Source organism: Diabrotica undecimpunctata, chromosome 4 (assembly GCF_040954645.1).
Source record: "Diabrotica undecimpunctata isolate CICGRU chromosome 4, icDiaUnde3, whole genome shotgun sequence".
Classification (NCBI taxonomy): domain Eukaryota; kingdom Metazoa; phylum Arthropoda; class Insecta; order Coleoptera; family Chrysomelidae; genus Diabrotica; species Diabrotica undecimpunctata.
The window spans coordinates 7,834,495-7,849,928 of NC_092806.1; the positions used below are offsets into that span (position 1 = coordinate 7,834,495).

The 15,434-nt window shown below is 32.7% G+C and overlaps 2 protein-coding genes across 8 annotated transcripts in view; one reads left to right on the forward strand and one right to left on the reverse strand.

Moving 5' to 3' along the window:
- The window catches only part of LOC140439096 (EEIG family member 2), a 216,893-nt gene extending 203,542 nt beyond the window's left edge, over positions 1 to 13,351 (forward strand). For all 4 annotated transcript variants that reach the window (XR_011950601.1, XM_072528777.1, XM_072528779.1 and 1 more), the window contains one exon: positions 1,179 to 13,351. Coding sequence is in view for 3 of the 4 variants with exons in the window: in XM_072528777.1 (XP_072384878.1) it covers positions 1,179 to 1,300 (122 nt within the window). In the remaining variant the exon portion in view is untranslated. The remainder of the gene's footprint in view (positions 1 to 1,178) is intronic.
- A 377-nt stretch (positions 13,352 to 13,728) lies between these two features.
- LOC140439099 (aminopeptidase N-like) overlaps positions 13,729 to 15,434 on the reverse strand; it is a 203,434-nt gene continuing 201,728 nt past the window's right edge. For all 4 annotated transcript variants that reach the window (XM_072528786.1, XM_072528784.1, XM_072528785.1 and 1 more), the window contains one exon: positions 13,729 to 15,132. In XM_072528786.1, the coding sequence (XP_072384887.1) occupies positions 14,968 to 15,132 (165 nt within the window). In that variant the 3' untranslated portion in view covers positions 13,729 to 14,967. The remainder of the gene's footprint in view (positions 15,133 to 15,434) is intronic.

Genomic DNA, 15,434 nt, shown 5'->3' on the forward strand with positions numbered 1-15,434 from the left:
TTTCATGCGTCTGTTCTACACCAGTTGTACTCCTGTGAAGGATGCACGCGTTTTACTTAAAGCGTGAACAGGAATACGTCCATTGTCATAAAAAATAATATGTTTATTTTAGTTATTCTACGCACACTCCACACGCTGTTTATTAAACCCTCAAATCGAATGACTAGGCAGAAAATGTTTGTATAACATTGACCTACATAATAGGCCTACCGCAACTATTATGAGCATGTAGTAAAATTTGTTAGTAAACCTATTTAATCGAAACAATAATTGTGTTGTTTATCAACGAGGAAAATTTTGAGATCTCTCGTCCTACCAGCTGCACAATGGCTAAATCACTATAACACAAATATCACTAATAGATATGCTATGTACCTTCTGGTACATTAATACGTTCGAGGTATCGTTAAAAAGGGGATGAAAAATGGGGTTTAAGCCACAACGTTGTCAGCATTAAGTCAGCGTCTAGTCAGCGACAAATTAACCACAACGCTGTGAGCGCCAGTGGTGGAACTTCAAACTCATTTTTCATCCCCTTTTTAGCGATATCTCGCACGTCATCCTACGACGAACGTAGGATTGCGATTAGGGGTTGCGCCAGAACGTACATAGCATATCTACTATCACACTCCAGCAAAATGTTATGTTCTCTAATGAAAACCGTACTGCAACCAATTGGCTTCCATCTTCAATAAACTATTTTGTAAATACGCGGGACTTGGCAGATCTATTCTACAGAAGCTCTCGGTCAACACCAGATAGACCTTTTATTTTTCCTAACACCAAGAGCTCTTGTATCAAGGCCTTCTCATAGCAAAAATATCTTCGGAAGTTGCCTTAATGTACTAGCCTAAAATTTAGTTATATTATTCCCGTTTTATTAACGGTAATTTATGCAGTCATTAAAATATTTTAAATAACATATCAAATATAGAAAAGTATTAAATATTTAGTACTTACAAATGAATTGCAAAAGGACAATTCTCTTTATACCCCGCTCAATAAACTTTTGAAACACCCTTTTATTACGGGATTATAATCGGTTACCTGCTACACAATACCAAGAATATTAGGTAGTATCTATAGGTACTGTCGGTAATATTGAGGACTGAAATATTGACTGAAAAAATCCCTAGATATTTGCCTAAGTATAGTAATTATTATTGTTTATTTTTTAGCTTCAGGCCTTCAACTCTTCATAGCCAAAGACGGTACAGCAGCGTTAGGCAATCACGAAGTCAAATCGCAGATGTCTACGGGCGTGCAAGGATTTAAACAAGTAGTAATGGACAACAGGTAGCCAAAGTAACGACCTCCCGATTACTCGTGTACTATTGCTATTATAATAAATAATATTGTTGTTGGTTTCAACGTTCGTCGTTGAATTTGTATAATCAATCCATGTTGATATTATTGTTGATATATAAAAACATACTGTAGCATATGTTTATATGCGTAGATAGTAAGAAATGACGATATTTTGGCATTTACTTATTGTATATCGTAATTTTGTGCTCGTACTATGAGAAAATTGCAATATAGAAAAATTTTATGGTAAATGAAAAATCGGCAAGAAAAGTATCAGTAACATTTATTATATTTGACTTTTTTGATTTTATCTTGAACACTCAATAATGTTTCTTTTACTCTTCTTCAGATCCGCTTTTATCGATCAGAAAACTTGTAGGTATGTTTCATTTTGATAGTAAACAGAGCATTCTGGATAAATTCAAACTATATTTTTGAAAATTTTCAACTGTATTTACTTAACTAAAACAAACAAGTTTCAGTACAATTCTGTGACTTAGTTTTTGCAGAAGTTGTGTAAGAATCTTGTCTGTAACTAACTCTAATTGGAAGATTTCTAAACCTTCTGAAAGTGAAATTAATGTGACTTGATTTAGTCTCTTTCATCTTTGGGTATATTTTGTAAATTCATCTTTATCATCAGATTTTCAGTAGTTTCTTCATTGCTCAAGAACAACATTATCTGCAAAGTGACAGTAGTGGTATGTTATAATTAAGAAATTTGAAATATATAAAAAAAAAGTATTAGGACTGGGAAAAATATGGTACCTTGTGGTATTCCTGCCCTAAATTCACTTTATCGTGTGTGGATGTCTTAGATATCAATAACACGATAGAACAAACATTTTCTGGTAATGATTCTTTCTAATAACGATTTGTTATTCCGATTTTTTTTTCTGATATGTTTTCTAATATTTTTCTAATCCCAAATTGATGATTTAGCAAACGATTTTTCTTTTCTAATATTCTTTTTAACTTCTTCATTAGATTTTTTAACGACTTAAATATCACATTAAGCAGTGATTCTATTCAATATTAAGATACTACATTTTGAATTTTCCATAGTTCAATGAAAATTATTATTTCTTTCTAAAAATGTTAGTGGTATAATTCTTGCTGGAGTTTATGATACCTTTGATAAATTTAAGGTAATATAACTGTCTAGAATGCTAAAAATGGCACATTTTCAACAATATATAGCGATTAAACTTTTGAAGATTACTAAATTTTTTTTCAAAAAATTACTGCTTCATAGCGGACAGTTCTTCTCTGAAAAGACAAATCTGAAACAGAAAATTCGAGAAAGGTTTTAAAAAAGAAGTGCCCTTACGTGATAGTTTACCAGAAAAATAAAAAATTCTTAAAAAAAACAAAATGGTGGACATTTTCGAATTTTTTCAGTCAAAAAAATTAATTTTTTTGGTCAAAATTCGAGAATGGTTTTAAAAAAGAAGTGCCCTTACGTGATAGTTTACCAGAATTAAAAATTGTTAAAAAAAAAAAAACAAAATGGCGGACATTTTCGAATTTTTTCAATAAAAAAATTAATTCTTTGGTCAAATTGTAGTAAACTATCATAAAGAAAATTAAAACAAACAAAATACATCCAGGTTTATTAAAATCGATTGACTAGATCAGGATATTAAAGATAAATTGTTTTTAAAACTGACGGACAATTAATATCCGGAACTAGTCGGTCGATTTTAATAAACCTTGATGCATTTTGTTTGTTTTGGTTTTCTCTATGACAGTTTACCACAATTTGATAAAATATAATAATAAAGGTTTTGTGACTGAAAAAAAGGTCGATCTTTGAACAATTCTTTCAATTGTCGCCATTTTGTTTTTTTTAGAATTTTTAATTTTTCTGGTAAACTGTCACTCAAGTGCACACCTTTTTTAAAACCCTTCTCGAATTTTATATTTCAGATTGGCCGTTCCAGAGATTAACTGTATGCCATGGAGCAGTAATTTTTGGACAGGAAAATTATTGTATAATAATATAAAAAAAAGTTTGATTGCTATATATAATAGATAAGATAAAAAAAATGTTGAAAATGTGTGTTTTTCTAGACAATAATAGTCAGTTAAATGTTTTTCTTTTGTTGCAAACATAAGTATTATAATAATTTTACTTATTGACTATATCAAAATGCCGTAAGTTTAAAAAATCTTATCTTAGAACCAATTCTAGACTATAAATGTCGAAATATCGTCTACAATTAGCATGAGAGTATTATTTATTGAGATTGTACATTATATAGAAATTTAAGCATACAGATTGGAGTGTATACAATTTTTTACTGCGTTGTATAGTTATTGAAGAAATCGAGTTGTTCTTATCGATATCAATAAATTTAGTTGTTATTAATATTGGTTTTTGTAATGACAATATTGCAAATTAAAGTGTTAATACATCACAATGTGTTATGTGGAAGGTTTGCTCATATCAGTTGTGAGGAAAATAAAGAAAAATTAATAATTATCAGTCCAAATTGTTTTAATGTTTGTTAAATACTGGCCAAGAAGATTTTTTATCGACGAGACTAAAAGATACTGTGAGTTCAAGGCATGGTGTATAATATTATGACTATAAATACACGCACTCTATATCGCCGGTGTCGCGAGTCACCTGTACCTGAAAGGATGATGCTTTTCCCCAGGGTCAACAAAATTTTTCCACACCAAGGTGGCCTATAATAAAAACATCCAAAATAGAATACCTCGGTCACATCATAAGGAACAGCGAAAGATGTGGGTTGCTGTTATAAATTCTACAAGGAAAAAGAGGACCAGAAAGACAAAGACCATCATTTCTATGATGGTCGCCAATATCCCGAAACGGATAGGCACTACAAGAAGAAGAAAGTGAAGTAGTGCGTTGTCCCGTCATGCCCTTTATTAACCACTAACCAGTTGTTTCATAGTCATAGCAATATTATATCGTCAGCGAATATCAGGTTTATGATATATATTTCCCTATTTTACCTATTTAAAATCCTATTTTAATCCTAATCCTTTTAGCCCTAGTGGTTAATGAAGAGTTTTTGGGATATTAACGCCTAAATATAAGATATTTTATAGACATGATCAGATAATCACAAAGTGTTACCTAAAGGCTATAAAAGAATTAAGTATTTGTAGTAGTAAGTAAACATTTAAAATTATTATAAAGTCACATACCACACTAAGTAGAACAAGAGACAATTTTATGACTACACCCTGTATATTTGTAACCCTATTTGGCACCTACTATACCTACGAGCCCCTTCCCATATCAGTTGGCCATGTTAGATTGATAAGAAAATTAAATTTTAAAAAATCATAAATTTAAAAAACGCATAGAATTTTTAATTTTAACAAAAACAAAATGTGAAAGTTTACCACTGAGTTACATTCCCTTTATTTCTAATGGGATTCCCATATTTCTTGAATTTTTTCTTCAATTCATTGACGGACCTGGCAGGATATTTTTTCAAAGTTTTTTTCATTTCGCGCCACAAAGTCTCTATCGGGGACAAGTCGGGGCTGTTAGAAACCCATTCTAGATGTGGTATGCCATAGTCTTCAATCCATTTTAAACTCTTTTTTGAGGTCTCCTGTTGGAAGACAAAATCTTCCGCTGATGTTAAACGGTTTTCCATAATCGCTAAAAAAGAGATTCTTCTAAAAAATTCAAGTATTTGTGCGGATTTACAATCCCATCCATAAAATTAAACTTTCTGACACCTTTAGACGACATGCTGCTCCAGATCAGGACAGATGCAGGAAATTTGACTTATCTCTTCAGACAGTCGCGATAGAAAGCTCAATTTTTCCTACGAATGACGCGACTCCTACTGTCTCCAACACACACTTCAAATCTGGACTCTTATGCTCTTTTGACCATTTTGGTATATTTTTCTTTTGTTGCAATGTTAAAAGTGGCTTTTCCTTAGCCTAAGTAAAATAAAATTTATTAAAAACAATTCGTACTAATCTTTTCAGCTATAAAACTTACTTTGTAAGTACCAAATCCTAATTTGTGGGCCTCTCGGTGACATGTTGATCTAGAAACGTGTCTTCCAATAACGTCACTCCATAAAATGCTTAACTCCATATAATTTGCTCGTCGATTTTTCACTATAACGCGTCTTAATGCCGTTTGATCTGCTTCGGTTATTTTACATTTTCGTACATTTCTAGGTTTAGTGACGACCGAACCTGTAGTTTTGTATCTTCTGACTATATTTATTACACTATAGCGTGACAATTGCAGCATATTCGCGATTTCCGAATTGGATAAAATCTAATAACGATTGAACAAATTTTCTCATCAATAACTTTACCTCGACCCATTGTATAATGCACAAACGGCAAAAAGTTTTACAATACGACAAAATACATTTGACATTAACTGACAATACTATTGTTTTGATGTCACTTTTCCATAGCTACCTAAGTGAATGCATAGCCAGGGTTTAGTGAATTTTTTTTTATTGTTGAAAATAAATAAAAAACCATAAGGGTAATGTTTTTAATAAATATTAATAAAAATGCCATATTAATTAATATGGGAACTTATAAAAACATGCAGAGTATAATTTGTTTATTGTAATCGACTTAAACTGAAAAAATCCATAGGTGGGCCAACTGATATGGGAAGGGGCTCGTATATCGTCACACATGGCACATCACAGAGGTTGTGGTGAGAGCTGATGAGCGTTGTGTAGTCAGAAAATCACAAACACCGTCATTTATATAATATACAGGGTGTAATCAGCAAATCATGGAAAATGTCCTGTTCTCTCAAAAAATAATGGAGCATTCACTGCTCGGCACAGAGCTTCCAATCTTTCATTACATCCAATACAATACAATACACTTTTAGATGCTTTTGGACTAACTTTTGAAGCAATTTTTTTTTCGAACAAAGTAATTGAAAACATTTCTTTTGCAGGTGTGAGTTTATTAATTGCAAAAAAGAAAACGTTAGGTCGTAAAGTATGTAGTATATGAGAGGTAATGATTTTAGTCGTTATAATAGTTCTTTGTGAGAAAACGATCACTTTAAGACACGGAAATGAATTTAAATAATACGCAAACTAGTTATAATAGAGACGCTGTAGTTTTGAAATTTTTTAAATTCTAAATTACCTTTATTAACCAACGTCCTCCATCATATTGCTGTCTTTATTTAATATATTCTATTATTACTCCAGTCGTCAGAGACGAAAATGAAACTGAACCTCTAAAAATCATACGAACAAGCTGAATTTTGCCGAAAATGTCAATTTTAGGACGCTAAAACAGATGCAAAAAAGTTTACGACTTTTACCCTCGGACTTTCTCCCAAAACCCCCCACGTAGAGAGGCGAAAAGGGAAAAAATCGATTTACCAAGAATCTGTACGCCATAGAAAAAAATGTTTTAAATAACAAATGTAGCTAAAATCATGAATGAACAGTTCTCTTAAAAACAACGATTGAAGCGATCGGCGATTTTGAATGTCTGTTACGCGCGCGAAATCAATGCTTAAAAAAAATTGTATCAGCTCGACGGTAAAGTTCAATATCTTTTGATCCAAGTACCCTATCGACAAAAATCAAGATGCGTTTTAAAGGTAAATAGTGCAGCTTTCGTAGCAACACTTTTGTACTTTGCCGCCAATGAAGTCAGTTTTTATAAAGGTGTTAAATAAATAAAGGTGGCGCGATTTTTTCCATTTTTTATGATTCTCTGTCTTTTGTATTTACCTTGTTTAAGCTTTATGCTTCTTCAAGGGTGATTTTTGTTTTGGTGCAGTTTGTATGTCTAGGTTCAATGTACTAAGACAGGGTGCCACCGCTGTAAAGCAGGAGGGCCAGGAGAATTATTTCCGCCTGTTGGGGCCGTGTGGACCAAGCCCGCTACTAAGTACAAGTTCCATGGGAAACGGTTGCTTTCAGATGGCCTTTATTTGTTTGGGTAACACGCGTGGAGGATAGCTGTGGCTGTGTCCTCACCTAGGATCAGGTATCGTTGTGCAATGAGATTGGGAAACCACAGAAAACCAATCTTTCCCTGTCCTTGTGATATTTAATTCGACTCTTAAGGAGTGTGTGTGGTGCTCATTGTTTATCGTTTGGTAATGAGTTTGGGTGTTTATGAATGTGGTGTATTGATATATTTATTGGTTGTGTGCTGTTGAATTTTCTCTATGTTTACGAATGTGAGCGTGGTGGAGGTAAAGTGTATATGTGGATAAATGATAGGTGTGTTTTTATTGGTTTAGATGTGTGTATTCGGTGTGCATGTGGGTGTAGTGTTGTGTGTTTATGTAAGGAGTTGGGTGAAGGTTTGGTTTATAAGGTTATTAAAGCAGGAGGTGGTTATGGCATATCCGTATAGTGTTGGATATTTGGTTAAGGTATCGGATGGTTGCGCTTTTCTTTTCAGAGAAGACGTTGAAAAGGATCATGGATATGAAGTGTATTAATAATTTCGTATCGGAGGAGAGGTCGTATGAAGGGATTTGTTTCGATGTGTATACTGGTTGGGTTTGATTGTAATTATTGGGTTTTGTGTTGCGATGTGGGCATCTTGGTGGGAAGGCGGGATGGGGACCGTTACAGTTCGGGCTTTGGGATCAGATATTGTGGGACATGCAGTAGACCTGTGAAACTGCATGAGATTCTCATGAGATCAATACAATGTATCCCTTTCATTGACTGGCCATTATGGAGTTTCCATAACTACAACCTAATCTTCAAAACCTATAGCATGAAATTTTAGTTTTGAGTTTTGACAGAAAAAATGAGGCATTTGAAATATGTTTAAAAAACGCTGAATTTCAACTTTCACATTACAAACGATCTAAAACATTTAAAACTGCTCTTTTTCAATTACACTAGTACATTTTTCAAAAGTACTTAACTTCTGTTATAAATTACACCCAAAACCGTCTTCCTGGAGACATTTCTGGAGACGGGCGATCGCTTGTAATGTAAAAGTTTAAATTCTAAAAGTTTTGAACACTATATTCGATCTGGTAGAATTAAGAAACGTTTTTCAGAACAGGGAATGGTAGTGTAACCATGGAGACGTTCTTCACAATAGAGAATGTACTGTAACCATATATCACGGTACTCAAAAGTTACTAAAGAAATTATGTAAACAGCAAATAAAAAGATTATTGGAGAATCTCTGTCTCATTGGTTGTCCTCATTCTCCAAGTTATGGTTTTAGGCATTTTAACCCTTCATCCTATTTGTGGCCAACGATGATATAATCAGTCTATCGACAAACTGATATTCTTTAACCAATTAGATATTTTTCTTGCTCTTTCTCTTGCAGTCTTGCTGTGTGTGTTGATATTGTCGTTACAAGAACCAGAATGAAGCGAGCTAAAGATTGCTGCATATATTACACGTTGCCAATTTTTGTGATATACTGTTACTAGTGGGAACTTACATCACACAAATGTTATGCTTTGTTCATAGGTATACTAATTGTTAAGCAAAATAACGATTAACTGTTCACCAACGGTTTTAAAAGTTAGGTTTTGCTTACAAAAGTTAATCAACTACAAGCTTACAAGTTAAATCAACCACATTTAGTTATTTATGGAGTATTTAAAAATACTGACGCTTATGCTTTTGAGATATGGCTAAAAATTTGTATGAGAAACTGTATGTACCTGTCTCTTACCATGTTCCTGCTCAATTAGACTCGCCATAAAAATTTCAATCTTTTTTTATTTCAATCGCACTGAAAGTATGTTCACTTGGATACTAAGGCGTTGAATGGGTTGCATAACTATTGGGTACATAGTTATGTAGAAAATTTGATAAATTTTTCTTAGAATTGTCAAAAATTTATAAATGACAGTAAAATGTTCTCAAAGTGTTGAGTAAAATGTTAACATCTACTAACCTTGAGTAGCAGTAGTGTCACAAAAATCTCTGATGACAGATTGAATGTACAGCTGTGTTGCCATATCTCAAAGCAGCCTGCATCTTTATTTTTATATATTTAAGCTAATACCTATGAACACAGTTTATCCGAAGTTGTTTGTTGTATTTGGACATATTAGTAGTTGAATTTTTTTATTTAAACACAAAAACCACCAGCAGTTGTATTTTATTTAACTCACTAGCATGCTTTTTTACTAAAAATTACAAAATTATATTTTATCTAGTAAATACCCATTTCAGATTATTTTTGCTATTATATATTATTAAACTAAAACTCTTCAACAATATAAGCTTAGTAGATGAGCAACTTTACTTCAGGACCAATTGTAAACATCCCACAGAGGACATTTGCGTGAAATGTGACATAAATTATGACATTTTACGTGTAATTCGGATATAAAATTTGACGTAGAACGTGACTTTTAACGTCAAATGTCACACGTCACATTTGTATTTCACTTACGTCAAATGCCACGTTTTAGGTCGCACGGTCAGGGCTGTAGGGATTTCATCGTAATTTGATATTGTCTGTGGACTTTGAACCATGTTTAATAACCATAACCATTTGTGCAGAAGTAAGGCCTATCTACCCAATTTATTCAATATGGAGTAGATTCAGAATCTACTCAATATTCGATTTTATAAAAAAAATTTATTCCACATTTGTTCAGTATAAAATTTCAACTGCTATTTCTTTTATTTAAATACGTCATATATTGTCCAAATATTTTTACTAAAAAGAAAACAATTCTTAGCTTATGGCTATGGCGTTTTTCTCTAAATTTATTAATAAAGAGTAATTATTTCGCCTTCAGATTCTCTTACGAAAAATATTAATTTTTACTTGGTAACTGATAACCACGTAACTTCTAACTTAACGTAACCTATTCAGCAGTTAAAAGCATATCATTTAAATAATTTCCTATTAAGACAGAAAAGTGTATTCCAAATTTACCTTCTTACGGTTGGTGATACATCAAAAGTTGTGGTAATGCTTTCTTGGTATAACTCTAAAAAAAATAAAAAGGTAGACAAGTAACGTATACCTACAAATTTTTGTACAAAAATGCCTTATATTGTGTGGTACATGACTACAATATTAATATTATTGAATCTACAGGCAAAATACTCATTCTTTGCAAATCATACTGTGCAATATTTTCGGTGCATTTGCTGTTTTAAAACACTCTACTTAATGTAGAGGTTGTGGCTTATAAGATATATTTTAATACAGAGTTTTAACTTCGTATTAGATACACTATTATAAGAATAATAAACGAGGTATTGATATTAATTGGTCTTAATCTTACTTTGCTGACTCCCGCAAGGGGACCACGTGACATAATGCGCTATAATAAACGAGAAACCCAATGACATAAACTCCTACACCTTTGTAGGCGGGGATATCGGGGAACGAACAGCAGATACTTCATTTCATAACTGAGTTACGCGCGTTATGATATAAACAATACTTAGAGTCTAGGTCTTGAGAAACTTGTCTCCACGTTTACTGATATCGTTAACTTTAAAAAAAATTCTTATACTTAGATACGATATACAGCAGTTTATTCTCACTCTCTGGCCGTCCCTCGTAAAGGCATTTTGCATATAAACATCCTACGAGGACAATGTGAAAAGTTTTTATTGTTTAGCCTACAAATGGATTAGTAAAAATTGTTTTGTTTGAACACTGGTAGTAAAAAATTTTGCATTTAATGGAGGAATATTTTTTCTTTAGCATTTTCTTTTTGGATGACTAATGTTAAACAGAAATTCGTTCAATGTTGGTGAAAGTATTTACGAATATGCACCTTTGCTATAAACATTAAAGTAATAGCAAGTGGCCCTTAAACGTACAATTTCTCAGTGATGCTTGTAGCAGCACTGTTATATTATGATAAATGAAAAATATATTTTTCACTTTATATCTATTCAAAATGCACTTCAGAAGAGAACAGTTACAAATGACTCTGCACCTTATTTTTTATTTCAGTGGAGAAGTTCCTGTCTCTTGTACTCGGTGATAAATGTATTAAATCAATTGAAAGAGTTGTAGATAATGTTGTTTCCATATTAAAAAAATACTTTTTAATTCACTTCTTAAATATGCGACGGGAAATAATATGAACATGTTTCTTAACTAGAAAAATGAAGAAAATTACCGGTTTACAAAAGAAACAAACCCTTTGAGAAGATTTTAGGTCACTTTTGGGAAACAAACTAATGTTTTGAAGACGTTGGATAAAATCTAGTTCAGGTACCAAACTACATTATGTTTGAAGGGAAACATTCAGAAATAATTGATTTTTTTTAGCTTTATTTCAACTTCGGATCTTAACACTCTTCCATCCGCTCTTTTAATCTACCGCACGCGGGTCAAGTTTTTTGATGACTTGTCCTTTGCTTTAGCAATCTTACAACTCTTCATACAGCTGTGCAGACGATCTTTCCTTAGCAGTAGCTACCTTGTATATATCCTTATCTTCTTTCTCTGGAAGCCCTGTCTTCTTCTAATGGCGCTAAAACCCTCTGTAGGTCTTGGTCTGCTTAACAACGTTCTTCCATTCTGCCTGTCGGAGAGCCTTCTCTGTTAGCTCGCACCACAACTTTACTGTTTTACAACTCTTTACTGTTCAAGCAGGGAGTGTTTTGGGGGTTAAACCCCCCCCCCCAGGACCCTACACCCTCACACTGTTACTCACCATTTTAAGGACTCAAAATGGAGGTAACATCATACCAAACCCTCCCCCCCCCCGAGGCAAATTCTAGGTAGGCTACTGCAGCTCTCTACTACTAAAAATTCTTGCCAAATCCTTTAACTTCTACCACTTTACTTTCGGGTGTCCTAACATATTAATGACAGCCCAATGTCTCTGTCCATGTTCTGCGTTCATGTGTATAAGATGTCTTTTTAAATACTTTAACTTACCTAGCGGGTATCAACAAGGTGGATATTGGCTTCTAATTCATCGTCAATTGACAAGCTGAATGACAGCAGATCTCGTATCTGCGCTAGGTTTAGCCAGACGGGAAGCGACCTTGTTACAATATGTTCCTATCAATACATCACGAATGTTTTATGTTGAAAATTATACTTAAAAATGATTATATTCTTACTCTCTGGATGCCCCTCGTAAAAGGATCTAATAAAATTTCTCTTACGAGGACAATGTGAAAAGTTCTGAGGCTAGCCCAAAATAAATAAATGTACTTTAATACTATTTGTTCATAAAATTCTTTGTTTTTTATGATTTTTCTTTAACACAAGTAGGCGAAAGTGATTATTAAGTCTGCATTTTTATTATCAACTGTAAAATAATGACAGTGTGTATATTTGTAGAGTAATTTGGCTTTGGAGTTAATTCATTAGCCACATATCGTTATATTTGCAACGTGTAGTTCCGGTAGTACTTTTGCCTTTTTAAGGATAATCATTCATGTGGCAGAAGATCAAGAAGCCCTAGTAATGGTGATCACCAACGTTGGATAATTTTGATATGGCACGTGTAGAAGAAGGAAAATCTAACAGATTTGTAGTGCTATTTTATACGGAAAACGGTCAGTTTACAAGAGTAATAAACTATCTATCACATGATGTACAGTGTACGAAGGCCTTTGACTACGGCAAAATTGAGGGATTTCAAACATGAATTGTTGAAAAATCCTTCTATTGATAGTTTGGCTCCTTTTGACTGCCTTGGAAATGATTTTGGGTTTTACTCTATCTTTCTGTTATTAAATTCTTTTTACTTCATACATAACATTGTAACAGCCATGTAGAAACAATCTAATCCGTATAGTAACTTTTTAAAATACTTTGAAATATGCACGAAAATATTGTACATGGAATTTTCGTACAGTTTGAGAACTCTCAGGGCATCAAAGGTAGACAATAACGAAAAATATATATTACAAACTTATACTAGAATCAATCAAAATAGTTAAACTGTTTGCGGTAAAACATTGAGAGTTTCCAAACAAAATTCTGAAATCTTAATCAAAATTTTGTAGCTTACTCTAAATGCCCGATGTTCATAGTTGCGGCAATATTTATTTCATTTTTCTTGGAACTATGTAATACAATATGTATATAATGAACATTATATATTTACAAGACATATTTGTTTATTTATTTACCCTTCCTGTTCCTGTTTACGGTATGTGTCTTCTTTTGTGTATCGACATAGTGGCTAGTTAACGTAGATGCTCATTATAGCCTTAGCCTGGCGTTGGCCACTATGCATTTGGTAATATATACAAGATTGAGACTAATTAAGTCAACTGTCAAATTGATATTACTTCCCAGCAATAGACGTATATATTAACATAGGTCGAGCGATGACTTATCCTAATAATTTGTGCTTTCAGATATATAGAGCTTGTCCTTTGACAATTTTGGGGTAAAACTTGTCATTTCCGGTGGTATTAGTTCTTATAATTAGAGCTTTCATAAATAGTTTTCGGAAAATTAATTAAAACTAAAAAAAAATGTTTATATTTATTTCTCTACAATTCTCAACATTTTTATATAATATACGCCCTCAGTTTCTTACAAATACAACTTTACAATAAATTAGATCGTGTAAACAGAGTCATATCATTAGCTATAATATTAAAATAGTTACCGCGGTTTAAATAAAATATATATCCTAAAGTTACTGATGTATATATTGTTTTATGGATTTTGCGACTTACTTTAAAAAAATATGAAGAATACAAATAAAAAATATACTACCAAAACAATAAATACTTCAGTCGAAATGATGCAGGCGTTAGAGATTAAAGAAAATGTATATGGCTACGATTTTTTGCAAGAAAATTTGAACATATTATGTATGTACAAAAGAGATTCAAGTAATAGGGGTCATTAGGCAAGATAACTTAATATTTTTGGATAAGTTGATATCAGAAGCACGTTGATAACATCAAGAGTTGTTGTAGAAAAAAGTGGATGGTAAAAAAGTGTTATCACTAATATTTTCGTGAGCATATTGGGTAATATGAACACACATAAATGCGCAGAGACTATGTAGCTAAAAATAAGAAATAAAGAAGGTCTCTTCCGAGAGATATCTCTCTATTCATAATGGTGCATTCCAAGACACAGTGGGTGTTCAAGACTAAAGAGGGATTGGTTGATTTGAGGCACGAATAAGTGGATTCCTTTCTGTCCGCCAGATTTGACATTACTTCATCTCCCAAATCTTTAGATAGTTGTGGCTGATAACTGTTATTGGTAAGTAGCAGTAAATGTTTTGAAAGCCTCCCAAAATGGTACAATATGGTTCTTGGAGATGTTTTGAATTAAAGATAGGCTATTCTTAGAAATAAAATGTGTCACTTTGATACAATTTACTAATATATGGATAATATTGGAATATATCTCTTTATGTGCAGTCCTGAAATATATCTCTTACAAAAATCCACTTATATACACTTTCTTTTATCTCTTTAGCCAAGTTACATCTAATTTGCCTCGGTGGAGTGCAATACTGTCAATAATTAAAAAAAGTCTTTTACCAAAAATATGTGCATTTCAGTTAACATTCAAACCTTCTATTGAGGCAACAATCACTATCTCTAATCACCACATATTTGATAAATTCTGTAACAAAAATAACTTTCTTAGCTGATATTTATTTATCACCAAATGGAAATCGGTCTCGCTTTCTAGCTAACGCTTTATAATATAAAATTTTTAAATTAATTTCATTAGAATATAGCTTTATAAAGTATCAAAATTGTTCTTGTTTTTCCGAAGCCACTGCTCCACTTGATGGTAGTTCTTTTGCATCCATTCCACGTTGCCTCGCACTGTTTCTATCGTGGAATCGATTGCTTCTGATGCCGAGCTGCTGTTGCTGTGGATGCTATCTCGGAATCTTATTAACTAAAACCAAAACAATTGTTTACTACATTATAAATATAGTAGAAACACGATATTTAATAAGTATGTAAGTCATAACCCAATGGCCAAAGAGGAGATGGAGAGAACCAAATCCTAATGATATGAAAGAGAGATCTGATACATACTGTATCAATATATCAACATATGCTATAAAGGCTGAAAAATATTATTTTTTTGAACACCTTAATGACACTCTATTAAAAATTGGAAATTAACCTGAAAAGATACTGTTGGGTGCTTTAACAGGAAGGAGCTACAACAGTATGATAGTTGGAGATTTGCCA